Source organism: Trichosurus vulpecula, chromosome 3 (assembly GCF_011100635.1).
Source record: "Trichosurus vulpecula isolate mTriVul1 chromosome 3, mTriVul1.pri, whole genome shotgun sequence".
NCBI lineage: Eukaryota > Metazoa > Chordata > Mammalia > Diprotodontia > Phalangeridae > Trichosurus > Trichosurus vulpecula.
Genome location: NC_050575.1, coordinates 71,056,790 through 71,083,747, shown reverse-complemented (window position 1 = coordinate 71,083,747; position 26,958 = coordinate 71,056,790). Strand labels below are relative to the sequence as shown.

Below are 26,958 nucleotides of genomic sequence, written 5' to 3'. Positions count from 1 at the left end.
GTGTATTTCATTGAGCCTTACTAGGTGCTAAGCCCCAGGCCCAAACCCCTTTTAGGTGTGGAACCTATGTGGGTGTGAATTGGTGACTGGGGTGGGGCCCAAGGCGGGGCTGGCTAAGGGGAGGTGTTAACTCCAGAGCCGTGCTCTATTAGGTGTTAACCTAATCTATGTGGATGTGAACCTCCCAAGGTCCTAAAGGGAGGGGCCAACTCACGAACCAGCTGGTCATAGATGACATGACATCTGAAGCCCTACATAGAAGGGAGTACAGAGCCATTTGTGCAGGGGCTCTCGAGATGGTGTTGATGAGGAGACCTGCAGCCGTAGCTAAGGAGCCCTCCAGCTTGTAATCCCAGATGCTGAGACTTTGTTGAGCTCTGGTAACTATGTATTGGGATTTGAATCAGACAAGGTCTGTCTGTTGATGTTTGTAATTTGTTTGTATTTTATTCTGAAGTTCAGGATGCTGGCTATTTCCTCTGAACTAAGTGAATGATATTTGTATGCTGAATTAAAGTAAGCTTGTCAACCCCTTCACCTTGCTTTCCTTAGTTAAGCAGATCAAAAGAACCTGTGCTGTTGGCAGCTTTTCTGGGTGCTGGCTGTGGGTGGATCTTACTCCTCCACAGAAGCTGCTAGCTGGATTGTTGAAACAGTGGTGTAGACGTATATAAGAGATGAGCGATGGAAATTATGGACCAGCTCAGATTCTTAAAAGATAAGTACAGCACCAAAATATTCCCTGCAGCCCTTTTAGTGGTAGCAGAGAACTGAAAAGAAAGCAGATGCCCATCAATTTGGGGAATGGCTAAATAGTGAATATAATTGATTATTGCTGTGCTGAAAGAATGAACATGATGATACAAAGAAGCATTACTCATAACAAAATGAGCCCAAAGTGAAATAAGAAGAACCAGCAATGTATACAAGGGTTTGTGGTTGTTGTTCAGTCCTGTCCAACTCTTCATGACCCCATTTGGGGTTTTCTTGGCAGAGGTACCGGAGTGGTTGGCCATTTCCTTCTCCAGTTCATTTTACGGATGAGGAAACTGGGTTAAGTGACTTACCCAGGGTCACACTACTTACTGCTATCTGGGGCTGAATTTGAACCCAGGAAGGCTCCACCGCTCCACCTAGCCGCCCACACAGTGACTACAATAACGTAAATAGGAACAACAAAGGAATCAGAACCGAGTGCAGTGAAATTATGACGCAGTATTTGAGAATAAAGAAAAGATGCAAGAAGATGCTTCTCTCTGCTCCTTTACAGAAGCCAGGGGTTCATGGGTGTGGGGTCCTGCAGAGAATGTAGGATTGTTTTGATGTGTTAGTTTTGCGGAGCCCCTGAGGTTTTTGAGCGAGCTATTACACTGCCAGCTCCACGAAGGCATGTTCAGGTCCTGTGCAAGCCTAGAACCCCTACTGGAACTTAATATATAATTGCCGAACAAAGCGTAGTTCTCTCTCCCATGCTGCCTAGTGTAATTGACACAGGATCACACGTGGTACTAAAAACACTCATGACCAAGTTATACACGAGTTTCCTGGGAGGGTGAGCTTTCTGGTATTCTGTAAATAAATCTGAACTTTCCGTCCACGAGCTGTAGAAAAGGATGGGCGGGTTGAGACCCGGAGGGGGAGGGACTTAAGATTAACACAGTCACTGCGCATGTCCGCCTCTGCCACTGCGGCGAGGGCAAACATGTCGCTGTCTCTTTAAGATACGTCAGCCCCAGTGGCTTGTGGGAACTCTCCCGGAAGTTCCCGGATGTAAACAAGGCTTGACCGCCGTAAAAGTGTGTCCGGGTAGGGGTTGGAGTCGGCGGGTTGTTCCTCTGGGGTCTTCCCCTAGGCAGACGTAGGGGCGTCACCAGGTGAGTACTCCTGGGCTGCCGTGGGACCGGGGCCACCAGAGCTCGGCCCGGGGCTTCTCTGCTTCCTTTCCCAGTGGCCTCCGGGGCAAGAAGGTAGAACTAGGCTGGAGGCCTAGGAGAGAACTGGCCTGGAGCCGGGTGGAGGGCCCGGGATGAGTGGACGAGCATCGTGGGTGTGGAGCTGGGGGCTCCTCGGGGTATCTGGGCCAGACCCTCTCCCACCCCCATCCGCTTTTACCGATGAAGAAACTTGATGACACTAACCTGGGAAGGTTAGTGGGTGTTCAGCTGCTATGTGTTCGAAGAGGGATTTGAACTCAGGTCTTCTGACAGCTGAGCGGGAGAGTGGAGAGAGTGCCAGGCCTGCAGTCAGGAAGACTCATCTTACTGATTCAAATCTGGCCTCAGAGACTAGTAAGCTGTGTGACCCTGGGCAAGTCGCTTAACCCTGTTTGCCTCAGTTTCCTTGTCTGTAAAATGAGCCGGAGGAGGAAGTGGCAAACCACTCCAGTATCTTTGTAAAGAAAACCCAAAGGGCGTGGAAAGGAGTCGGGCAACAGCTTCCGACTCCATTGCCAGCGCCTTTTGCACTGTTGCACATGCTGCAGGTTCCAGACTCACAGAGCCCCAGATTTAGGGTGGGATGTGGGGGGTGGGGGCGAGAAGAGGTCATCGGACAGCTAGATTGAGCGGTGTACAGAGGTGGACCTGGAGCCAATACAGTAAACTTGTATAAAGTACCTACTCTGTGCCGGGCATGTGCTAAGTTCAGGATACAAAAAGAGGCAAAATCCCTGCCCCTAAGGAACTTATTTATTTAATGGGGCAGACAACATGCGAACATACATACAAAGCAGCCATATACAGTACAGGATAAATAGGAAATAAGTAACAGAGGAAAGACACTGGAATTAAGAGCAGTTGGGAAAAGCTTCCTGTAGAATGTAGGATTTTAGTTACGATTTAAAGGAAGTCAGGGAGGTGGCAGGAGAAGCAGTAGTGATGCTGTTTGAGGAGTTCAGGGATCCCTCAAGGAACGAAGTGCAGGAGAGGGTCGTCTGGAATGAATTCACGGACTCAAGCGTTCTTCAAGTGAAGGTGGCAAAGGTTTATCGTAAAGCCAGTATGGTGGGCAGACATCTTAGGGAACTTGCCACTTAACGGGAATGAGGCTAAAGTTTATATAGGAGAAGTAGTGGATTGTCTGGCAGACATGCTAATTGAGTGGTAACATACAGCCTTGTTCACAGGAGTCGTTCACTACTAGAAACCAGGGGAAGGGGTTTCAGTAAGGGGTGTAATTTTGGTCTGTTATGTCTGTAGCAAGATAGCTTTGAGAGTTGGTGTCTATAGCTTGACCTCCGGATTATATATGATGACAGTGGGAATCAATACATGATAATTCTGTGGTTACAAGATAGTCCTGTTTTTCAAAGGAATTTCTTCAGAGATCAGCTTGTTCTTGTAAAGGGGAAAGATAGTTTGTCTTACTGGGATCCGCTCATGAGTAATTGCTAGGCATAGTGTCCTTCAGCTGAGGAGAAAACTGTCAGGGATAGTGTTTTGAGGCTAGGGAGAAGTGTGATCTTGAAATTGGGGTCCAAGCACAAGCACCCCATCAGAGCATTCGAGGCTTGGAGGTCAGCCATAGTCAGGAAGACTTGAGTTCAAATTCCGGCTCAAACCCTTAACTAACTGTGGCAAATCACTTAACTTCTGTCTGCTTCAATTTCCTCATCTGTAAAGTGGCAATTGTTGTGAGGATAAAATAAGATGGTACTTGTAAAGCACTTTACAAACCTTACAATGTTGTTTAAATGCTAGCTATTATCATCATCTTCATGGCTAACCTGTACCTAAGCATAAATGTTGTCCACGCCATCCCCAAGGAGTGGTTGTATAGCTTCTGCTCCCTCCATGCATATGACTTTGCTTTTCCCATCTCTGTGCCTTTGTACACAGGCTGTCACCCTTCTTGCATGCATTATACTCCTTGCTCACCTGCACTGCATATACTCCCTCACCTCACTTCTTTCAAAGTTTGGTTTTTCTTTCTTTTTCAAAGAAGGTGTATTTTCATTGATTGAAAAAAATAAAATTTAATTTAAAAAAAAGTTCTGCAGAGTGCCACTCAGAAAGTCTGACTTGTACTTTTCTTCCCCCCTGCTAAGGATTGCCTTAGGAAATTACTTTCTGCATATTTTTAGATATACATGTTTCTACCCAATAGAATATAAGATCCTTGAGGGCAGGAACTATTTCTTTTTTGTCTTTGTTTCTCGTAGTATCTAACACAAAAAAGGATGTTTAACAAATGCTTGTTGAATGAATTAATTATGGGGAACTCACTGTCTCCAGAGAAAGTTTATTCTTTTTATTTTTTTAAGCTTATTCTTCTTATGGGGACCTTTAAGTGACAGAAAGTTAGAAGGTACAGTCAACTCTACAACCTTACTTTAAATGTTAAGTTTATTTGTCATTGGATTTTCTTTTAATCAAGATGGAATATTTGTCCTGCCAATTTATGCTCATTTCTCCTGGTTCTGTAGTCTGAGAGCAGGCAGAGCAACTCTAATCCCATTTCTCTAAGTCTGCCCTTTAGATAATTGAAGATAGCTAACTTGGCCTACCTAAGTCTTCTTTGTTTTGGATTAAATATGCCCATTTCTTTCAAAAGTATTTCATATGATATGGTTTCCAGCAATTTCATCTTCATAAATTCATTGATTTTTATCTCTTTGAGATCATTTATTCCAGTCCTTTTACTGAAGGAATGAAGAAGTGGCTCAGGGAGGGAATTTTCCCAAGGTAATTTTACCTAGGTAGTGGCATGAGCTGAGACTTGGACCCAAGTTTCCTAAAGTCTTGGTCCTTCGTTTACCATGCCCCTAGACCATGTTCCAGCTTATTACAAAGGGTCAGGTATCACATTGACATAGGCATTCCAAACATACTTTTTCCCATTATCCTTTGATTTGTCCCCAAAGCGGAATCCTCAGAATCATAGTATTCTGTGATTTGAAGTTATATAACATCACTGGGTTGTTGGTTTTTTAAGAACTGTGGCTTTTTGTGTTAAGGTTTTGTCTGGTAATTATTGAACAAACTGCAAAAGTAAGTCAGCCCACAGCCCTCTACCTTTGTGATGTGGGGCCCACCTCACTGTCAATCTTCAGTGACTTTCAAGGATATAGATACTGACACATTAATTCAATCCAAATGCATGTTGTAATCTGAGCAGTAAAAGTTTTTCATTCACTTGAATTTTCTTTGTAAACTGCCAGACCAGTCACTTTATAGAGTTTGTGAATTTCACTTGATGAAGCTTGCAGTGTTCCAGGACCCATTGCTTTAAGCTCAATGCCTTTCATAACAGGAGAATCTAGAGCAGTGGTATCAAACTGAAATAGTAATGAAAACCACTAATGCATACGTAAAGATCCCTCTGGCCACATGTTTACTTCATTATAAATATCTGTTTTGTTATATTTTTATTTTGATAAATGTTTCCCAATTACATTGTAATCTGGTTCCAGCAGCACTCAAGAGTGTTGTGGGGTACATGTGATCTACGTTTGTCAACTTATCTGGAAAACCTCTTCATATATAGGAAATCTCCCTGACATCTGGATTTCTCAAAGAATATCCTCCATAACAGTGATGAACACCTTGTCCTGCATGTTTTCCTGTTACCATGTTTGTTTTTTATATTAAGAGACTCGTTGAACAAAGTTACCTCCTGTGGTTCCATTTATCAGAGAAGCTTATATAATCTTAATATATATATGGGATACCTTTTTAGAGAATATCGAAACTGCCAAGGAATGTTATTTTATTGTCATTCAACAAAATAGAATCTTGTCATCCTTACACCTCATAATCAAATGGTGTGTTCTGCTGTAGGAAATAATCTTAAGTCTAATTGTTCCTTTCTCATACATTCATCAGTGATAATGTGCATAAATCATTTTCATAAAGTTTTTATAGATATGAGAAAGTAGGTGTATAGATTGATAGTTAATAACATCTCTTCATTGCCCTAATTTTTTAAAAATTTGTGTTAATCACTTTTGTTCTTTACAATATCTGCATTTCCCAATATTACCTGATTAGGACCTTTTGTATTGTCTGAAGTATAGATTTCTTCTGTACTTCTGTAATGTTTATTCAGGTCCAGTTGCTTTTCTCTAACTCATCTTTAGAAGTGTGATTTCTACTTCTTCACATAGCATATCACTTAGTTAATGATAGTGTCCAAATGTGGTGGTACCACTATCCTTAACTATGAGAGTAGATGCTATAGAAAGGCCAGCAGATCTGTTCCATTTCATATCTTTTATCCTTTTCCTATTTTTCAGGGTCAGTAGCTAATTTAAATAGATCTATTTTGTACTACTGTAATTACATACAATAGGAACGCTTAACCTGACATCCACAGACCCCCAGTGGGTCCTTTCGATAGATTGGGGTAGAGAAAGGGGGTTTTTGAAATTGTATGGGGGAAAATTATGTATTTACAGCAATATACTTGGTTTCCTTTGTATTTTATTTTATAGAGAGACAGCTAGGTGGTGAAATGGATAGAGTGTTGTACCAAGGGTCAGAAATACCTAAGTTCAAATCCAGCTTCAGACTCTCATTAGCTGTGTGACACAGGGCAAGTCACTTAACCTCTGTCTCAGTTCGCTCATCTGTAAAATAAAGATAAGTACCTACTTCCAGGGGTTGTGAGGATAAAATGAGATAATATTTGCAAAGCTCTATATAAATGCTAGCTATTATTGTTGTTATAAAAGAGAGTTGATCTTATTCTGAGTGAGGTCCATAGGTTCATCAGAGTGCCAGAGAGTTCCATGTCACAAAAATGGTTAAGGACCCCTGGTCTACAAGATCTTCTTATCTTTATCCTTTTAGTTTGGTGTCACTTTAACCTTAACTCATCATTTGATGATCTTACTGCATACAGATAACTGATTCTGAATTGACCACATCAGTAAAACCAGCTATTTCCTAAGATAATAGTTTTGTTTTTATTATAATAATCAGCGCCCATCACGTCTAATTCCTTTTACATCTCTTATTAAAGGTCTTTATGGTATGCAAACATGAAGCATCTTTGTCATCTACAGGTTAATCCTGTATCACATTTTCCAAGACTTGTTTTTGCCATTCTGTGCCATGTCCATCATCTCTTTGAAGTCATTGAACATGAAAGTATATGTTAATTTGGTTTAAGGGCTCTTAAGTTTTTTGTAGTCTTTCACTACTACTTCACCTTCTGAAATAGATTTGGCACATACAATTATATTCATAGTGGCCTTTATTTTTTTCAAATGCTCATAATAAACACTCCAAAGCAATACAACAAATTGTCTCATGAAATAGCATTTCTTGTCTGACCACATTATAAAGCCAACTTTTGTATTCACTTCTCTAAGGAGAAAGAAATCAGTGAGCCATCCTTCCATTCATCAACAATTTCTTTATGCTTGTGAGTTTTATTTATAGCACGAGTAGCATTATGGATGTGACACAGTTCCTCCACTATTATGTCAATTTACTGGTTGTTGGACAGAGGTTTCATACTTGGAGAATACTAGCAGCTAAATTAATATTTTTAGATCCTCTGAAATCCATATAATATGTAGTAGCCACTGCCCCCTTTTCTGCCATTCTTCCACCATCACTACAAGAGTTCATAGGACTACAGAGCATTGTTTCATGGAATATAGTGGCCAAAGAATTAATCAGCTAGTAGCCAATCTGCTGATGAAAAGGGTTTCTGTATTCAGCTAGGCTGGTCCCCAAAACAGCAGACAGAACTTGTTGCCAGAACTGTATTAGAGAAGCCTTCCTAGCTTGGTAAATCTGTCAGACGTTGAGCTTCTCTGGCTTACCCTTTAATAACGCAGAGTCACTTCCATTCTTTAATAAGTTTTTGGATTAGGACTTTTTTAGGGAACAGTTTGTTGATAAACTTCCTGAAATATAGCCCACAGAATTATACACAGTATTCCAGATGTGATCTGAACAGGGAAGAATACAAAGAGACTATCACTTCTCTCTTCTTAGACACTGTACTTCTCTTAGCCCAAAAAAATCACATCTTTTTGGCTACTAGATCATATATACTATTGACTTTTTTAAAAAATCTTAATTTTAGTGATTATTTTGTTTTTATATCACCTTCACTTCCAGATATCCCCACCTGTGTTGGTAAGCAAAATGGCCTTTGTTTTCTTTGAGTAATTCAGTGAGCCTTACTAGGTGCTAAGCCCCAGGCCCAAACCCCTAATAGGTGTGAAGCCTATGTGGGTGTGGATTGGCAACTGAGGTGGGGCCCAAGGTGGGGCTAACTCCAGGGAGGGCCTAGTTTACATGTCTGGGACAGCAGAGGCTTTTAGACCACGTGGGTTTAAGTCCGCCTCTTTGTGACGATTCTAGGTCATGTGAGTGAGTCACATGTGTGACTCACCCCTGACGCTGAAAAAGATATAAAACCAGGGGTTGGCTGTCTTTTCTTTGGAGCTCTTTGCCGCATCAGTGGTGGCTCGTGACTCTGGGCCAGCCCTTGTTCTGAGCTCTCGGGCTGAACCTAGATGTTGGTAACTATGAATTGTATTGGGTCTGTCTGTTGATGTTTGTAATTTGTTTGTATTTTGTTCTGAAGTTCAGGGTGCTGGATTTTTCTCCTGAACTAAGTGAATGCTGTCTGTATGCTGGATTAAAGTAAACTTGTCAACCCCTTCACCTTGCTTTCCTTAGTTAAGCAGATCAAAAGAACCTGTGCTGTTGGCAGCTTTCCGGGTGCTGGCTGTGGGTGGATCTTACACCCCCACAGAAGCTGCTAGCCGGATTGTTGAAACACCTCCCCCATTCTTTATGACAAAGTTTAAAGAACAACGAAGAGTAGGGGGAAGAAGTTCAGCAAAATCAGCCAACTCTTGATTTCCTTCCCCTGTCCCTTTCCAGAGAGATATCCCTTGTAAAGTGGCCCCCCAAAAAATTAATAAAGGAAAAGAGAAGAGAAAAAAATCAACAAAACCAGTCAATACATGGAAAGAAATATGATGGTGTTATGCAATATTTCACACCTCTGGGTCCCTTCCTCTATGAAGGAATTGAGGATCGTGTCTCCTCTGTTTTTTGGAGCCAAGCTTATCTTTTGTTATTTTTTAACATTTGCTTTCAGTTGTTTTGTGGTGGTTATTTCCATTGTTACAGTCTTTGTGTATATTTGCTTGGCTCTGCTTACTTTATTTTTCATGTAATGTAAGTCTTTCCATACTTCTCTATATTAATCATGTTCATTGTTTCTTATAGCACAGTAATATTCAGACTCTATGGAGTCTGAATGCAGATTGAAGCATACTATTTTCTCCCTTTTTGTTTTTGTGTTTTCTTTCTTGTGGTTTTTCCTTTGGTTCTGATTCTTCTTTACAACAAGACTAATGTGGAAATATGTTTACTCTGATTGTATTATGTATAGCCTATATCAGATTGCATGCTATCGTGGGGAGGGGGAAAATATCTAGAACTCAAAATCATAGAAAAGTGGATGTTGAAAACTAAAAATAAATTAATTTAAAAAAAAAGAATAAGTGCCAAGTTCCTTAGCCTACCATTCAGGGCCTATTCTTGTCTGGCTCCAACCTATATTTACAGCCTTATTTCATATTCTTCCTCCTCCTTAATCTTGTGCTATACTTGCTTACCCCTACATGTCTCAGAGTTCCCCCTCACAGGAGGCCAGCCTGCAGCTTGTTGAAGATCTCTAGTCTTTCATAGGGACTTAGAAAATTGTATATTAACATTATTTTTGTTCAATTTTATTTTGTTTTGTTAAATATTTCCCAATTACATTTTAATTTGTTTTGGGCTGGCCATACTCAGGGGTGTTGAGGATGGTGTTTGACACTCCTACAGTAAAGTATTCGAAGTCAGGTACAAGTTGGATCAAATGGCCTCTGAATTCACTTCTGACTCTCATTCCGTTCCTTTAAGCCATCTCTCATGCCTGTAAAGTACTCCTTCCTCCTCTGCCTTCATTAGTATTTGAGTTTCTTTAGTGCAGATTTGTCTCTTAATATTACCTCTAGTAGCTCCTTGTACATAGTTTTATACATGTTGGGAATTAATGACATGTTTATTAAAATCATTGTAAGGATTCTCACCAACTTGGCCCTTCCATGCAGTTGGTACCACTCAAAGAGACCCCAGTCAGGACTAAGGGTACATTTGGTGCTTTGGCTGGAAAGAAAGAAAATAATCCCTGCCAAGCCTTGGTAAGGTAGGCAGGAGGGACATGTGATAAGAGCCTCAGTTTATAGGAGGGAGGCAGCATGGTGTAAGGAGAATGAAGTGAGGGAAGGAATGTAGCAAATGAAAATAAAGTAAAGAGAGTAATTGAAACATTGTTTAAGTGCATACACATAGAAAAGAATAGATGGAAAACCAGAGATAACTACAGGCAAGCTGAGCAGCCTTCAAAATTAACATGTTGAATTTGTTATATATGTACTTAAAAAGAAATGCAAGCTATATATATAGTAGAGATTTCTTGTTTTATGTACAGTCTTCCTCCTGTTCTACTTTGTATCTGGACTTGCTCATTTTATTTGGTGTTTGTTAAGTTCAGAATTTAAAAAAAAAAAAACAACTTTTTTTAAAAGAGAGAATGACTTGGAGTCAGGACCAGAGCTTGAATCCCAGCTGCAACTTTAATACCTGTTTTCTTGAGCAAATCTGTTAGCCTCACTGGACCTGTTTGTTCATCTGTAAAATGAGGGCGTTGAACTAAATGATCTCTAAAGTTCCTTCTAGCTCTAAATCTATGTTCCTATGGACTTTTTGTACAGGTTTATAGATTCAGATACACACACACACACACACACACATATATGAATGTATATGTATAATAAGTGCTAAGGGTATGTGAAATCAGTGGAAGACTTCCATTAATATACCTGTGCTATTAGTATGAAGGAACCAGGAGCTGTGAAATATAAAAATTCAGGAGATTATATAAAACCTCAGGATTATTTATTATTGGCATGTACTGAAGAGTAGCTTAAAAATGATAAAATGAAAGACTACCTCCATCAAATCTAAGTTATTTTTCTTCCTCAAAGATAACCAGGACCATGTCGGCTGCTGTTACAGAAGCAATAAACACTGGCCCCCCAGGGGGATCAAATGACATGGGTTTGGAAGAGCCAAAGAAAATGACAAGGGAAGACTGGAGAAAGAAGAAGGAGCTAGAAGAACAAAGAAAGCTGGGTAATGCCCCAGCTGAAGTAGATGAGGAAGGAAAGTAAGTGTTTTAAGTTCACCTGAAAAAGCATATTTATACCTAACTCATATTAATTTCTACCTCGTTGAACTTTCTAACTTTTACTTCACCACAGAGATATCAATCCTCATATTCCGCAGTACATCTCCTCTGTGCCATGGTATATAGATCCATCAAAAAGACCCACACTAAAGCATCAGAGACCCCAACCTGAGAAACAAAAAGAGTACAGTTCATCTGGAGAGTGGTATAAGAGGGGCGTAAAAGAGGTATGTGAACTGTGGGTATCGGTTGGTAGAAAAAATTTAAATCGTGAACAGAATGCCCCCAAAAATTATTTTAAGGAATAATTAAAAAATAGAAATATGTTTTGAAATTTAAAATTCATATAATGTGTAACATTGGCTTATAGTCTTTCATTATCTAAAGTTGTATTGCCAAATCCTCCAAACTTTCCCTTATAGTAAATGTCCCAAATGTCAACCGGATTGTTTTCCTTTTGAGGACTTTTTTTCTAATTTAGCCCAAATTAGTAATTATTCCAACAGTATTTTACTTTATCATGTCAGATCTTTCGGTTTTTTAGTGTACCATTGTCATGAGAGACATCTTGAGGAGCATGTTCTGAAGACAAACTCTGTACCATACATATCCGGATAGAACCAATTCTATGTATTTTGTATGCATTTTTAGAATATTGTGACTACAAAATATCGCAAAGGAGCATGTGAAAACTGTGGGGCTATGACGCATAAAAAAAAAGACTGCTTCGAGGTAAGCTTTGTATTGAAGGCCTTGGAGACTCTTGCCAGAGATTCTGTTTTGTTTTATTTTTCTGAGAACTGATGAAAATGGGTTTTTATAACATTCTTTTTAGTGCATAGAAGTGTGATTTGAGAAAATTTGATCAGAATCATCAGAAAGTTCTAGTCAGGCAAAGTTACTAACAGTTACTCTTTCTAAGGTGGTGGTGTCATTCTAATCTATGTGAAAGAAAGATGAGATGAAAGTTTCTTTTAGAATGCAATTATTTAAGAAAAGATAAAATAATATGCTATTTTTTAGAGACCTAGACGTGTTGGTGCCAAATTCACAGGAACTAACATAGCACCAGATGAACATATACAACCTCAGCTTATGTTTGACTATGATGGTAAAAGAGATCGGTGGAATGGCTACAACTCAGAGGAGCATATGAAGATTGTGGAAGAATATGCCAAAGTTGACCTGGTGAGTAAAATTCTCTGATTTTCTATAATTCCTAATGAGTGAATATACGTTTTGTTTTCTGTTCCACATTCTGTATTAATAAAATAGGATGAATTTAGAAGATTTATGTCTAGGATGGCATACAGCTGTTGTGTTTCATTTTTAAGTTAAAGTAGTAATAGTGGATTTAACCGATTAAGTAACATTAAACTCAACCAGCAAGAATGTTTTGTCTTTCACTTCTTAGGTGTTAATTTTAGTGCCCAAGTTGAGGAACTGATAGATTAAAAGTTAGAGATTATTTAGTACCTAAAGTTGTAGTTCATTTTATGTTTATAATCATAATTTTTTTAGGCTGGTAGGAGATCATGTGGTCCAGTTCCCTGCCTTTATTGAAAATAGTAAAATGCTAGTTATTTATTAGGGTTTTTAAAAAAATTTGTCAAAAGGTTGCATATTTTTGTTTGTGATTTAAAATGTTTCTGTTCTATAGGCTAAACGTACACTGAAAGCTCAGAAGCTGCAGGAAGAATTAGCCTCAGGAAAGTTAGTGGAACAGGTGGTAAGTAACCTTTGTTTATTTTTCAATGAAAATGTATTTGGCAAAAGTTTATTTAATGTTGCTACAAGGTAAACTGCCCACAATATACTCCTCATACAGGATTTGTTTTTAGTACATAAAATCATAGGCTTTCATGTTCAAGTACTGTATTTTGCAAAGTGTTTGTAGCATCTGGAGACCCAATTTTAGTTCCTCTTATACCTTGGGAAAGCAAGAAAATATCTCATAGCTTTTATTATTCCCCCATTACATTTTTTATCAGTATGTATATTAACAGTGACTTTAAGAAAACTGACAATTAGTAACATAGGTAAACATTTGAACTATTAAGCAAAATGTCAAAAAGGAAATTATACGCTTTGTTAATTATAAAATAAACAGAATCTCCAACTGTTTTGTAATTCAGAATCCACTGGGGTAGTAATTTTTTGTAGTTAATGGAAAGATGAAAAGGAAGCTAGATGACCTGTCTTTTTTGGTTGGACATTGGTTTTCCTTTCCATACATTTTTCATTTTCCCTACCCAGAATACACACACACAAACACACCACACACACACACACACACACACACACTCACACACTCACTCTCTCTCTCTCTCTCTCTCTCTCTCTCTCTCTCTCTCTCTCTAAGAAAATTTCTGCTAAATCTCCAGCTACCCAGTATTAGGTCTAAATTCCTTAAAAAGAGCTTTAGGATAATCTCAACAATATTGTCTTTGTTGAAATTGCAACTTGTGGATATGTTGTTTGTTACGCTATTAAAGTAAGGTTTGCCGTCTTTTAAAAATACTGTTCCAAGGTGCCAACTCCTTTCCGTTAGGCATTTGGTAGATGGAACAGCATGTTGAATAAATGTCTTTTGAAGACTATAGAGGTAGGAGAGATTGAACTCCTGATCTCAACTCACAAAGCAGGAAAGGGAATTCGTGGGAGTCAATACTTTTTTAAATATTTTATTAAAAACATGTTGAATATCAGTACAACTAAACATTCTTGGTAACTTTTTACACTTAAACTAATTGATTTTTATACATAAAAGAATCATTTCAGAAAGAATTCTTTCTCCATTGTAGTGTATATACAATTCTTATAGTTCCCTACCCCCCACCTACTTCGTAGAGATCTTTCCAGTTTTCTTTATGTACCTGGGTCTCAATTAAAGTATTACATAATTATCACATCATTGTATCACAATCTATCTTGTTCATTTAGTTGTGAGGTGGATTTTTTGTTTTGTGGTTACATAAAATACTGTGGAAAATCTTTGAATAGTGTTTTTAATAACTTTTCGGTGTATTTGCCTCTTCATTAACTCCTAAGCCTGGCAGTAGTTCCAAGGAGAGAAAAAAGTTTATTTGGCAGCAGCAAGTAGCCTGTGTGCTGTCTTTGCCATACATGCTGGAAATTGCTTGCAATTAAACCTAAAAACTATTACGTCTGAATTGGCTACTTGAACCTCCAATGTTTATAAGTCCTGCTTGAGCAATAACTATACCCACTGATCCAATCAACTGTTTGGACTTGATAGCAAATATAGTTTATTATATGCACTAAATTTTATGCACACAAGGCAGCTAGGTGGCACAGTGGATAGAATGCTGGGCCTGGAATCAAGAAAACTCATCTTCATAAATTCAAAACCAGCTTCAGACACTTACTAGCAGTGTGACCTTGGCCAAGTCACTTAACGCTTTTTGCCTCAGTTCCTCATCTATAAAATGAACTGGAGAAGGAAATGGCAAAGTACTCCAGCGTCTTTGACTGAACAGCAGCAACAGGCACTCAGTAATGTTTATTTAAATAAATATTCTTTGATGTATCCACAGTTTCATCTATAGGGTACTTCCTATGCTGATGCATATTACAACCAACTTTATTTTCACCTGTGTATTTCTTATGCTTGTTTTTCTATAAATGCTTCATTGGGAATTTATAGAATTCTAAATAATAAGCCTAAACAATAGACTTAAATGATTAAGCTCAAGGTAAATAGTTTTGAATAATATTGACTATTGATAATGTAATGCAGTTAAAATAGGTATGGTGATAATTGTATTTAGAATTCTTATTGGCCCTAATATTTGACAAAGTAGATATTAATATGATGAGAGAATGTTAATGATGTTAGAAGTCTTATAGTATGTGTTGTCATATGTCCACATTCAGAAGTTACAAAATCCTTTTTTCCTTCTTAATGCAGAATTCCCCAAAACATCAGTGGGGAGAAGAAGAACCAAATTCTCAAACGGTAGGAAATTTTTGCCTCAGAAATAACTGGACCTACCTTGAATTTTCATTGTTACTGTTGACTCAGGGGAGAAGGGGTGAATAGCCTATGTGATTGTATGACATTCATACCTATAGTTTGAAAATTCGTAAGTAGGATAGTGCCTGGGTTATGTTTTCCTAAGGAAAATATTAACTTTTCATTTCTAGGAAGCCATCATGTTTAAAATTTAGCTTTCTTGATTAACAAAACCACAGGCTATTGATTAGAATGTGAGGAAATCAAACAACACCTCAATACCCTATGCATGGCCAGGTGCCATCCTACTAGGACACCAAGGCCCAGCCAGATCATGGACTTCTTGCCATTTGTCTTGCTGCCCTCCTTAAACAACATTACACCCTATTTCACTCCCCTGCTTTCCACAAAACCTATCTTCTCTCCTATGGCTCCACTTAGAATTCCCTCATATTAGGCCACTTCCTCTCACACTCCTTTCATCAGAAACTTGACTTTCCTCAGAAGATGTTGCATCCCATGGCACTCTGTCCAGTATTAATTAGTATAAATTATTATTATTATTACCATCTTTGAAGCCCCACCAAGATATTCAACCCTGGGAGCGGGCATGGGAGGGGAGAGGAGGATCCATACTGTCTAGTTGATGTAGGGTTGCATCTTGCTTCTTTTTGTACCTTTGAGGTATAGTCCTTACTGATATATCACCCAGTTCAGTCCCTGGTGACTGTTTCTACTGGTCCCCAGGTAATTTTCTGTCCTTTGTCAAGAAGTTAATTACCTGGTTTATTGCATTCTTCTCTATTCCATCACCTGTCCTTATACTGAGGGACTTTGATTTATGTGTTGCTATTTCCTCAAATACCCTCGCTTCCCAGTTCATTAACTTACTCAACTCCTATCATCTTTTCATTTCACCCTAGCCACACACACAGAAAGATCATGCTCTTGAACTCATTGTCACCATTCATAAGTGTTCCACTTCCACAATTGGAAAATTCTTCCAGCTATAACCTCCTGTCCTTCCATCTGTCTATATGTCTCACCCTTTCTAACCCTTGACTTCGTCCTCACCAGAGCCTCTACCTTCTTTCCTAAATCCTAACTGTTTGCTCTGGCTTCATTTTCTTCCTTTCACAGTTTTGTCTCTTTAGTTAACCATTTCAGCTTTACAGTGCCTTCTCCTCTTGAATCAGTTATCCTGTTACCACTCATTCCTTTCCCAACCTTAACCCTGGACTATTCCTCACCATCTGCCTTCTCTGCCCCATGTGCCTGGTCCTGAGTACTGCTAAAGGAAGTCATGTGACTATGCTGAGTGGATCCCCGTCAGCTAGGTCCTTAAGCATGCCAAACCTTTTACCCTTCCTTGATGAATTGGATCCGTATCCCTGCAGTATCTATGTCAAATCTGTTGTCTCTACAAGCCACGCCACCCCTGATTTGGCAAATATTTCACTAATAACATTGAAGCCATCTGTCACACACTTACTGTGTTGCCCATTTCCGCACTTCAGATCATATCAACATTGTCTCTATTCTGTTCTCTTTTGCTCTAAGCTCCTTTTCCTTACCAGTGCTAACCCCCCTGCATGTACCCTTAATCCTTTTCCTCATTTCTCCTTCAGCAGGCTGTTCTTTGAATCATCCCATCCAACTCCCTAATTTCTAACCACCCCTGGTCTGCTGGTTCCTTCTTTATTCCTTACAAACATTACCAAATCTCCTCATCCTGAAAATTAACTTGATCCTACCCATCTATATTGTTCTATATCTTTCCCTTCCATTTAATAGCAAGATTTTACTGCCTGGATGACCTTAAGTATATTGCTTAACCCTCTTGGGCCTCAGTTTCCTTATCTGTACAATGGGAGGCTGGACTATATGACCTGTGATGTTCCTTCCAGTTCTAAACCTGTGATTTTAAACCATCTGCACTCTTCTTATCACTTCTCAACCCCTTACAGTCTTGCTTCAGTCTCTGTTACTTAGTTGCTCTCTCCAAGGTCTTTTTGTCTCTTAGTCTCTTTAATGTTAAATTTAATAAGCTTTTCCCCTCAGTTCTCAACCTTCATGACTTCTTTGCATCATTTGACACTATTAACCACCCTCCCTTCTGGGTGCTCTTTTCTCCTTTGGTTTTCATGACATCGCTCTGTGATGCTTATCTCTCTTCCTGTCTGACTGCTCAGTCTCTTTCAAAGTATCATCATCCGTGTCTCACACTCTGTGTGTAGGGTGTGTAGGTGGGTGTGCCCCCTCCCCCCCCAGGGCTCCTGGGCCCTCTTCTCTTTCTGCACCCTTTATCTTGGTAACCTCATTGGCTCTGATGGGCTAAACTGTCATCTCTATGCAAATGACTCCCTAATCTACCTTTAAGATAGCCATCTTTCTCCTGAGTCTATTTTGCATTTCTAGTTTCCTACTGATTATCTCCACCTGGATGTTCTATATATATATATCTCAGACCCATTGGATGTCCCATAGAATCTCATAACTGACATGGCCAAAACAGAACTTGTTATCTTCGCCCTAAATCTCACTTTTCCCAATTTTCCTATTTTTATTGAAGGCACCATTCATGATCTCAAACTCAGAATCATCCTCGACTCTTCCTCTCTCATCCAGTCAGTTACGAAGTTCTGGCACTCTTCACTCCACAACATTTCTCATCTCTCCCTTGCTTTTCACTCATCTGCCACCAGGTCAGGGCCATATCAGCTCTACTATTGAGATAGTCTCCTCATTGTTTTCTCTGCCTCAGATCTCTTCCCTCTCCAGATAGCATCCACACAGCTGCCAAAATGATGTTCCTAAAGCACAGTGACAAGATCATTCTCCTTCTCAAAAAGTTTCAGGGGCCTCCTATTGCATCTGAGATCAAATAAAAACTCTTCTCTTTGGCATTTGAAGCCCTTCCTGATCTGAGTCCAGCTTACGTTTTCAGCACTATTACCCGTTACTTCCTTTCACGTATTCTTCCTCTTCAAACATTCTGTATTGCAGCCAAACTGGCCGGCTTGCTGATCCTTATTTACAATGTTCTATATGCCGTATTTGTGTCTTGGTCTCCCATGTCTGAAATGTATTCCTTCTTCATCTCTGCCTTTTAGAACCCATAGTATCCTTCAAAGCTCAGGTCAGGTACCACCGTTACATGAGGCCTTTCCTGATTCCCCCATTCCCCTATGTACTAGGTTACACTCACAAATAAAATTACATTGTATTTACTTTGTGTATACTTGAATTTAAGAGAGGCAGTGTGATATAGTGGATAGAGAAATGATCTTGGAGCCAGGAAGACCAGGGTTCAAGTCTTGCTTCTTACACATACCAGCTTTATGTCTGACACTGGGCAAGTCACAACCTCTTAGTGCTCTAGGTCAGGATTCAATAAAGTCTTAATGGAGAAGGTGGTATGTGACTGAGCTTTGAAAGATGCTAAATGTTCTAAAAGGCAGAGATGGAGAAGGAGTACAGCTAGAAATGGTCTTTACATTTTAAAATAAAGTTTTATTACATCTAAAAATGTTAAAACAGGTCACTAGCCCATGAGCTGTAGTTTGCCAACACCTGCTAGGCAAATTCTTAAGCCTATAAGTTACAGAAAAGATGTTGATCTGCATTGATGGGGGGAGTTTCCTCATCCGGAAGTTACCTCTGCCAGTGAAATCACTTGTGTAGTTGTGTTTTGTATTAATTTATATTTTTGCATCTTGTTTCTCTCAAGAGAAGGTAAAATCTTTGATGGCAGAGATTATCTCACATCCATCTTTGTATTTACCATGCCTGCTACAAAGTAGACATTATGTAATTATCTTTTGATTAATTGATACTGATTTGGTATTTTTCAAATGGACTCACTCAAACCTAAAATTAAACCCTCAAACTCTGATGCTTTTTCTTAATCATGTTTTAATTCTGTTCTGTTTTAGGAAAGAGACCATAATAGTGAAGATGAGGATGAAGATAAGTATGCAGATGATATTGATATGCCTGGACAGAATTTTGACTCTAAAAGACGAATTACAGTCCGGAACCTTAGGATTCGAGAAGACATTGCTAAAGTAAGCTCTAAATTGTCTTAATTTATAACCCATTAAAAATACAGATTCCAGAATTAATTTAGATATAGTTGTGATGGAATTTTTTTATTAGGAGTAAGAACATTTCTAAGGCAAGGCCTTTGAGAGCCTAGAACAGTTACCATCTATAACTAATTCTTGTCCCTTCTCCAGTGCTGTGCATCCTATCCTCTAACTTTCTCAGCTGTACACCACTTGATTGAAAAGTTCTTACTGTACAAGTAAATGTTAATACTCCATGTGTTTTCTTTCTCTTTTTTTAGTACTTGCGAAATTTAGATCCCAATTCTGCCTATTATGATCCAAAAACAAGAGCAATGCGAGAGAATCCCTATGCCAATGCAGGAAAGAATCCTGATGAGTAAGTATGTTTAAAGTTTGTGTGCACATTGCAGGGTGAGAGGGTATTTCAAATTGAAGGTGAGACGAATCAACAACTCTTAATTAAAATTAATATAATGTGACAAGATCAGGAAAGAAAAACCTACTTTTCTGAGAAGTCAACCTCATTAAATCTGGTTTTTGTTCTTTTAGAGTTAGTTATGCAGGAGACAATTTCGTTCGGTACACTGGAGATACAATTTCAATGGCGCAAACACAGTGTAAGTATTTTCATCAAATTAGAACTTGATGGTATAAAATTTTTCTTGTAAGAAAAGACTTGCTTTCTGATGGATCAACTAGTGAAAATATTGGCCAAAAAATATTTTAAGTCTTGTTTTTGAAGTCAAATCAAATGATCCCTGGCCAAAAGTATACCAGTACCACTATAATGCATGTAAATGTTCAAAATATAATATTTTTCCCCTTTGCCAACCATATTGTTAGTCCTTTTCGGACAGGACCAAGGTCCTATTCATCTTTATAGTTTCTTTGACACCTCTCATTGCCTGTACATGGCAGGTGCTCAGTTCGTGTTTTCTGAATGCAGTATTTAGCTAATAACTAATTTTCTTTTCATTATCTTCATTCACTTTAGTGTTTGCCTGGGAAGCTTATGACAAAGGGTCTGAAGTGCATCTCCAAGCAGATCCAACAAAATTGGAGTTGCTGTATAAATCATTTAAAGTCAAGAAAGAAGATTTCAAAGAACAACAGAAAGAAAGCATCCTGGAGAAGGTGATTTTGGCCAAAACTGAAGTTGAATAACAATACTGTCAAAAGAAAAATTCTTTTTAATATATATTGCTTTATATTAGCTAAATTCTAAAATCTTTTACTTGTATAAACAGCTTTTTTTTATCATTTTGTCTGTGTTTTTACCAGTTATAATCTTTTATACCACTCTAGAATATCTTTAATTTAGTAGTTAAAAGTTCAGTGCTATTACCCGTCTCTTTTGCACTTTTATCTATTGCTTTTTTTCTTTCAAGAGTTAAATAAAGTTTTTTTAAGATTTCACTGATTTATATAGATGACTTACATTTGTTGGAGTAAAAGCTTTCAACATATTTTACCAGGCATAATTTCTTTTTCAGTATGGAGGTCAAGAACACCTGGATGCTCCCCCCTCTGAGTTACTGTTAGCTCAAACAGAAGACTATGTGGAATATTCAAGACACGGAACAGTCATCAAAGGACAAGAGCGAGCTATCGCCTGCTCTAAGTATGAAGAGGATGTCAAGATCAACAATCACACAGTAAGCTCAGAAGATCGGAACTGCTTTGTGCTCTTGCTTTATGTTGTTTGCAGATTTGTCTGTCTTAGCTAATGTAGCTAATAAGGCTAAGGTAGCAGTTGTCCCTTTAAGAACTCTTTGACCCATATTAGAGACTGGCACGTTGAGACTATCCTACCCAGCATATTAGTTGTCATACCACACTTGGATCCTTGCTTCTCTTTCCAATTTGCCAGCCTTAAGATCCCAGTCACACCATCGCTTTACTACCATCTTTGCCAGCTGTGGACATCAGGGAAGGCTTGATGTAGAAGATAGCACTTGAGCCAAAGGACATAAGAGGTGGAGATAAGATGGAAGGATATTCCGGGCATGGGGGATGACCAGTGCAGAGGCGAAAAGACAGGAGATGGAATGTTATGTGTTGGGAACAGCATGTTGGCTAGGTTGCCTGGACTGTAGAGTGTGGGAAGGAGAGTAAGTATAATGAGGTTGGGGCCAGGTGGTGCAAGGTTTTGAAAACAGAGGAGCTTATATTTGATCCTGGAGGCAATGGGAAGCCATTGTAATTGAGTGAGTTATGGTAGTAATGTAGTCAGACCTGTGCTTTAGTAAAAACTTCTTTGACAGCTGGGAGGATATTAGATTGTAGAGAAGAGACATGAGGCAGGGAGACCAATTAAGATATTCTTGTAATAGTCTCAGCATAAGGGGGTCATGGCACTAAACTAGTACATAGAGAAAAGGGGACAGGTGCAAGTGATGTTATGGAGGTAGTAATCAAAAAATATGGCTACTGATTGAATATGTAGGGTGTGGAAGAGTAAGGACTCAAGGATAATTTTGGAGTTTAGAACCTAGGAGATTTGCAGCATTTGGTGGTACTCTTGGCCAGGATGTCCAGAAAAGGTGTGGGTTTAGGGAGAAAGATAATGAGTTCCGTTTTGGACTTGTCATGTTTGAGGTGCTCACAGGACATCCTGTTTGAAATAACCAGTAAGTAGGTATTTAGAGAGGTACAATTGGACCCAGGAGAGAGGCTGGGGCTAGATCCATAGATCAGGGAGTCATCTGCAAAGAGATGATAATTAAACCCAAGGGGAGCTAATGAGGCCATCTAATAGGAATGTAAAGAGAGAATAGAAGAGGGCCCAGCACAGAGGCAGAGAATGATGCAGCATCATGCTTCATAGTGGCCAAGAAAGATGAGCAATGAGAAAAGGCCATCCAACTTTATGGTTAGAGAACCCTCGTGACTTTGGAAAGAGCAATTTCAGTTGAACGATGAGGTCAGAAGCCAAACGGGAAAGGGTTGAGCAGAGAATTAGAGTGGGAGCGGCTGATGTTGACAACTTTTTCTAGTTCATCTAGTCATCAAAGGGATGACAAGATGATAGCTCAAAAGTGATGCAAAAAGTAAGCAAATAAGGGCCCAGTATATGGGGAGAGATAGATAATTAGGAAGATCAAAGAGATGATTGTGGGAACAATATTCAGAAGACGGGGGAAGGATCAAAGGTGTATATAGAAGAGTTAGCTTTGTGGAGAAGAAAGATCACCTCTTCATCAGAAACTAGAGTAAAGGAGGAGGAGGAGAAAATAGAGGATAACTATCAAGAGCGTTTGAGATGTGGAAAAGGCGAGAGGAAGAAGCTCATAGAGAATAGTCTCTTTTCTTAGGGTATGAGGTGGGATCCTGAGCTAGGGAGAATGGGAGAGTGTGAGTGGCTTGTGATTTGAGAGGTTCTGAAACAGTTTTCTGTGGGGAGTGGGTTAGAGAATCAATTAGAAGGATTGTCTTATGGTGAATACTCAGTTGAGATTAGATAACCTAAATTTGTAAAATCTAGATTTGTAAAAGGTAGCCACATGTCATATTGGATAGAGCTCTGGGCCTGGAGTCAGGAAGATCTAAGTTCAGATCCTGTTGTGTATACTTCCTAACTGTGTGACCAACCCTGGGCAAGTTTTCTCATTTGTAAAGTGGGGATAATAACAGTACCCACCTCACAGGGTTGTTGTGAAGATCCAATAAGATAACACATGTTATCACTTTGCAAACCTTAAAATGCTGTAGATGTGTTAGCTAATTTTATTTCTGATGAATCTCCCCATGCAGTTCATTCTTTTAGATATCTCTAATCATTAGGAAGATTTTTACTTATATCAGCCACAGTCTGTTGCTCTGCAGCTTCTCCCCATTGCTCTTAGTTCTCTCTTCTGGAAAGGAGCAAAGAAAATCCAACCCTTCTTTTATATGATGAACTTTCTAATATTGGACACAGCTGTCATAGCCCCGCTACCTTTTCTTCTCTCCAAAGCAAACATCTCCAGTTTCCTTATCTAATCCTTATACCTCATGGTCTCCAGTCATCTTGATTATCCTCCTTTTGTCAGTTTCCTTTCTAAAAAATGGGGAGCCAGGGAAGGTCTTTGAGTAGAGAAGTGATATGATCAAAGTGATGCATTAGGAAGGTAATTTGGCAGCAGTGTGAAGGATGGATTAGAAAAGGGATGGACAAGAGGCAAGAACACCAGTTAGAAATCTATTCTAATAGTCTGGAGATAGATGGGGACCTGAAAAGGAGTGGTTGGAGTTGGAACTGACAAGAAGTTTAGGGAACATAGTGGACATGTTCAAGGGTTGGAAGGGCTGTCACATAGATGAGAGATTAGATTCATTTGCTTGACTCCAGAGGGTAGAGCTACAAGCAATGCAGGGAAGTTGTAGAGAAGCAGAGTTTGCTTTGATATAAGGAAAAACTTCCTAATGATGAGCACTGTCAAAAAGTGAAATGAACCACCTGAGTGAGCTTCCCCTTCACTGGATGTATTTAAGTAAAGTCTGGGTGACCACTTGGCAGAATAGAGTTTTCCTTTTCAGTTATGGGTTAGGCTAGTAGATGTGACCTCTGAGAGTCTGTGATTCCGTGGGAGTCATCTGCATAGAACTGATCATGGAAACCATGGGAGTGGAAAAGAGGGTTAACAACAGAACCTTGAGGGACACCCACATTTAGGAGGAAGAAGAAAGATGGAGAGCCAGCAATGGGTATGGTAGTTCAGCTCAGAAGAGAGAAAAAACATGAGAATGTACTATCACAGAAGGTTAGGGCAGAGAGGGCATAGAGAAGGAGGACGTGGTCCAGACTTAAACCATTGGATTTAGCGATGATTATGTCACCATTGACACTGGAAAGATCCATTGTGATAGAGGAATGGGGTTTCTAAATTGCAGGTTACATTTGTAGAAGACTTCCTTTTTTCAAAGCATCTTCACATCCATTGTTGCCTTTTATCTTCCCAGCCCTGTGAAGTATGTAGGCCAGGCATTAATACCCATATTTAATAGATGAAAAAACTAAGGTTCACAAAAGTTAGAATGAATGCTTCATAAGTATTTGAGAATATTTTTCAAAATTGGTGCTATTTCAAATACTCAGTAAAATCTTGATTATATTATTCATTTTCCTGTCGGTATAGAAACAGTTTGCTAAGCAGAAGTTAACTTTAGTCTAGCCCAAGTTAGTGAAGTTTTATTAGTTCATCTTTGATCATGTAACAGAAACATCACACTTAGAAAAGTAAACAGTAAAATCTGTATAAAAGATCTCTAACCCTCATTTGCCTCCTTTATCCCTCTTGCTAAATTGTTCTGGAAAGTAGCATATATTGTATTTTTCAATAATGTCTTTCTCATCTACAGCATATCTGGGGTTCCTACTGGAAAGAAGGTAGATGGGGGTACAAGTGCTGTCACTCCTTTGTCAAGTTTTCCTACTGTACAGGAGAAGCTGGGAAGGAAATTGCTGTGAGTATCCCTTTTTCTAGAAACATTGCAGATTGATAACTGTTAAACATTAGGGTCACTCATTCTTACTGCCTGTCTTTACGTTTTCTAGAATTCTTTTCAGGAAACCCTACATTTTGATCTTTAAAAAGATGCAAGTTGGTATTAGTGGATAGAGAGCCAAGTATGAAGCAGTGAACACGGGTTTAGGTCCTGCCTCTGAAACATCTTGGCTGTGTGACCCTGGGCAAGTCATCTAACCTCTCAGTGCCCCCAGACAACACTCTAAAACTGTTAAGTTGTAGAGACAATGCCAACCTGGATTGGTAGAAGGCATTTCCTCAACTAGTAATTGTCTATACCACTGAAGTCACAGGTCTAGTCCCCATCCCTATCCTAATCTGAGAAACAGTTATATGATTAGTTAAGATTGTAATGCATGGTTAATATTTTGCTGTAACAAAACATGTTCACATGAGTGTTAGTATCCATACTTTATAGCTATGAAGCTTAGGGTATTTGTGACTTTGCCAAGGTCAGATATGCAAAAGGAAGGGACAGTCTCAACATAAAGGGGCCAAGCTCGATTAGAAAGATCTGGATCCCTGTGGGAGGCATATAGACTTAGAAAACCACAATCTAACATTTTCTGTGTTATAATTTTTTATTTTGTTAAAAATTTCCCAATCACATTTTAACTTAGTTCCAGCCACACTCAGGCATTTTGTAGGCATGAGTTTGATACCTCTGCTCTAACATGTGTCCTCCCCAGGCTACCTGTAGTCTAGGGCTTGTTCCACTGTAGCATAGCTTTAAGTCAGACATATCAAAACCACTCCCTCCTTAGGTGGATGCGATGTGGGTAGTATCTTTTTCTCATGATGTTTGTTCGTTATGATACACCAGTTGAATTCAGTTTGTTTCCCTTTCTAACTAAACAGAATGCAGATGAATATATTCCTGATGATGCCGTGGGAGAAGAGCAAGCGAGCAGACCAAAAACTCTAATGGAGGTAGGCTATGACTGTTCATTTTACAGGTTACCAGTGTTCTTTACAGTCTATAAATGAATGCTACAAGTGAGTATTTGATACTCAGGAGCATATTAATAACAGTTCACATTTGTGGAGCACTTTATAATTTACAAAACACTCTCCTCACAGCAGACACGTGCAGTAATTCATACAAGTACTATTGCTATTTTATCGATAAAGAAATTGGGGCTTATAAAAGGTTAAGGAAACTGCCCAGCTAGATTCAAACCAAGGTCACTTGACTTCATCATACAGTTTTTTCAGTATACTACATTAATCCTACATCTTAATCCTTCCTTGAAGCTTCACCAAGAGAAACAGAAAGAGGAGAAGAAGAAGAAAAAGAAGAAGAAACACAGGAAGAGTAGTTCTGACAGTGAGGGTGAAGAAAAGAAGAAACATGAAAAACTGAAAAAGGTATTTGATGACCTCAATATAACTGCCTTCTCCTTGAAGCCTCTCCTAAACTTCATTCCCGAGGAGTGTGTTTTTGGTAAAGGCCTTACCCTAGAAATTTTAGAATGTTTGCAAATGGAACTTGCCCATTGTCTCCAAGCTGTCGAAAACAATCCGACTCATTGACCTTAAAGTGTAGGATTTAACTCTCCACCTGAAGCCAAGCCTAGGAAAACACACTAGAAAAACAGATTCTGTTTGGTCTTTGTCATTTAGTAAAAATGCATTAAAATTGACTATAATAGCTGAAACAAGTGGAAGAATTCTTAATGAGAATTGACTTTTACAAAGTAAAACAGTATGGCAAGCTGAATGATAGTGGGTTCTAATTATTGTTTGAAGAACTCCTTCAGAGCTGCCAACTGATTGGTTTCTGATGCCACAGTGCCCAGTGCTGCATCCATTCTGCCCTGCCACTACTGGGCAAGTAGGCTCATGCTGAAAGTGTCAGTCTTCACTTCTCTATTTCTCTATTTAGGCACTAAATGCTGAGGAGGCCCGTCTCCTCCATGTCAAGGAGATCCTGCAGCTAGATGAGAGGAAGAGGCCCTACAATAGCATGTATGAAGCCCGAGAGCCTACCGAGGAGGAGATGGAGGCATACAGGATGAAACGCCAGAGGCCAGATGACCCCATGGCTTCTTTCCTTGGACAGCAATGACATGACTTAGATGGAGATTCAGGACACCCTACTTGTATATATTCTTTTTCGTCTCTTGGTTAACAAAGAAGGAAAAATCCACATTTGTTATTCTTACTATCTTTTAAATAAATTTCTGGAACCCTTTCA

The 26,958-nt window shown here is 39.1% G+C and overlaps 1 protein-coding gene across 1 annotated transcript; it reads left to right on the top strand.

Moving 5' to 3' along the window:
* The first annotated feature begins 1,756 nt into the window (after window positions 1-1,756).
* SLU7 (SLU7 homolog, splicing factor) lies at window positions 1,757-26,958 on the top strand. The gene is made up of 16 exons (XM_036751634.1): window positions 1,757-1,874; window positions 11,006-11,187; window positions 11,282-11,435; window positions 11,860-11,940; window positions 12,232-12,396; window positions 12,869-12,937; window positions 15,140-15,187; window positions 19,120-19,251; window positions 19,533-19,630; window positions 19,804-19,871; window positions 20,249-20,388; window positions 20,748-20,909; window positions 24,595-24,699; window positions 25,620-25,691; window positions 26,016-26,129; window positions 26,647-26,958. The coding sequence occupies exons 2-16, from the start codon at window positions 11,018-11,020 to the stop codon at window positions 26,827-26,829; spliced, it is 1,761 nt and encodes a 586-aa protein (XP_036607529.1). The 5' UTR covers window positions 1,757-1,874; window positions 11,006-11,017; the 3' UTR covers window positions 26,830-26,958.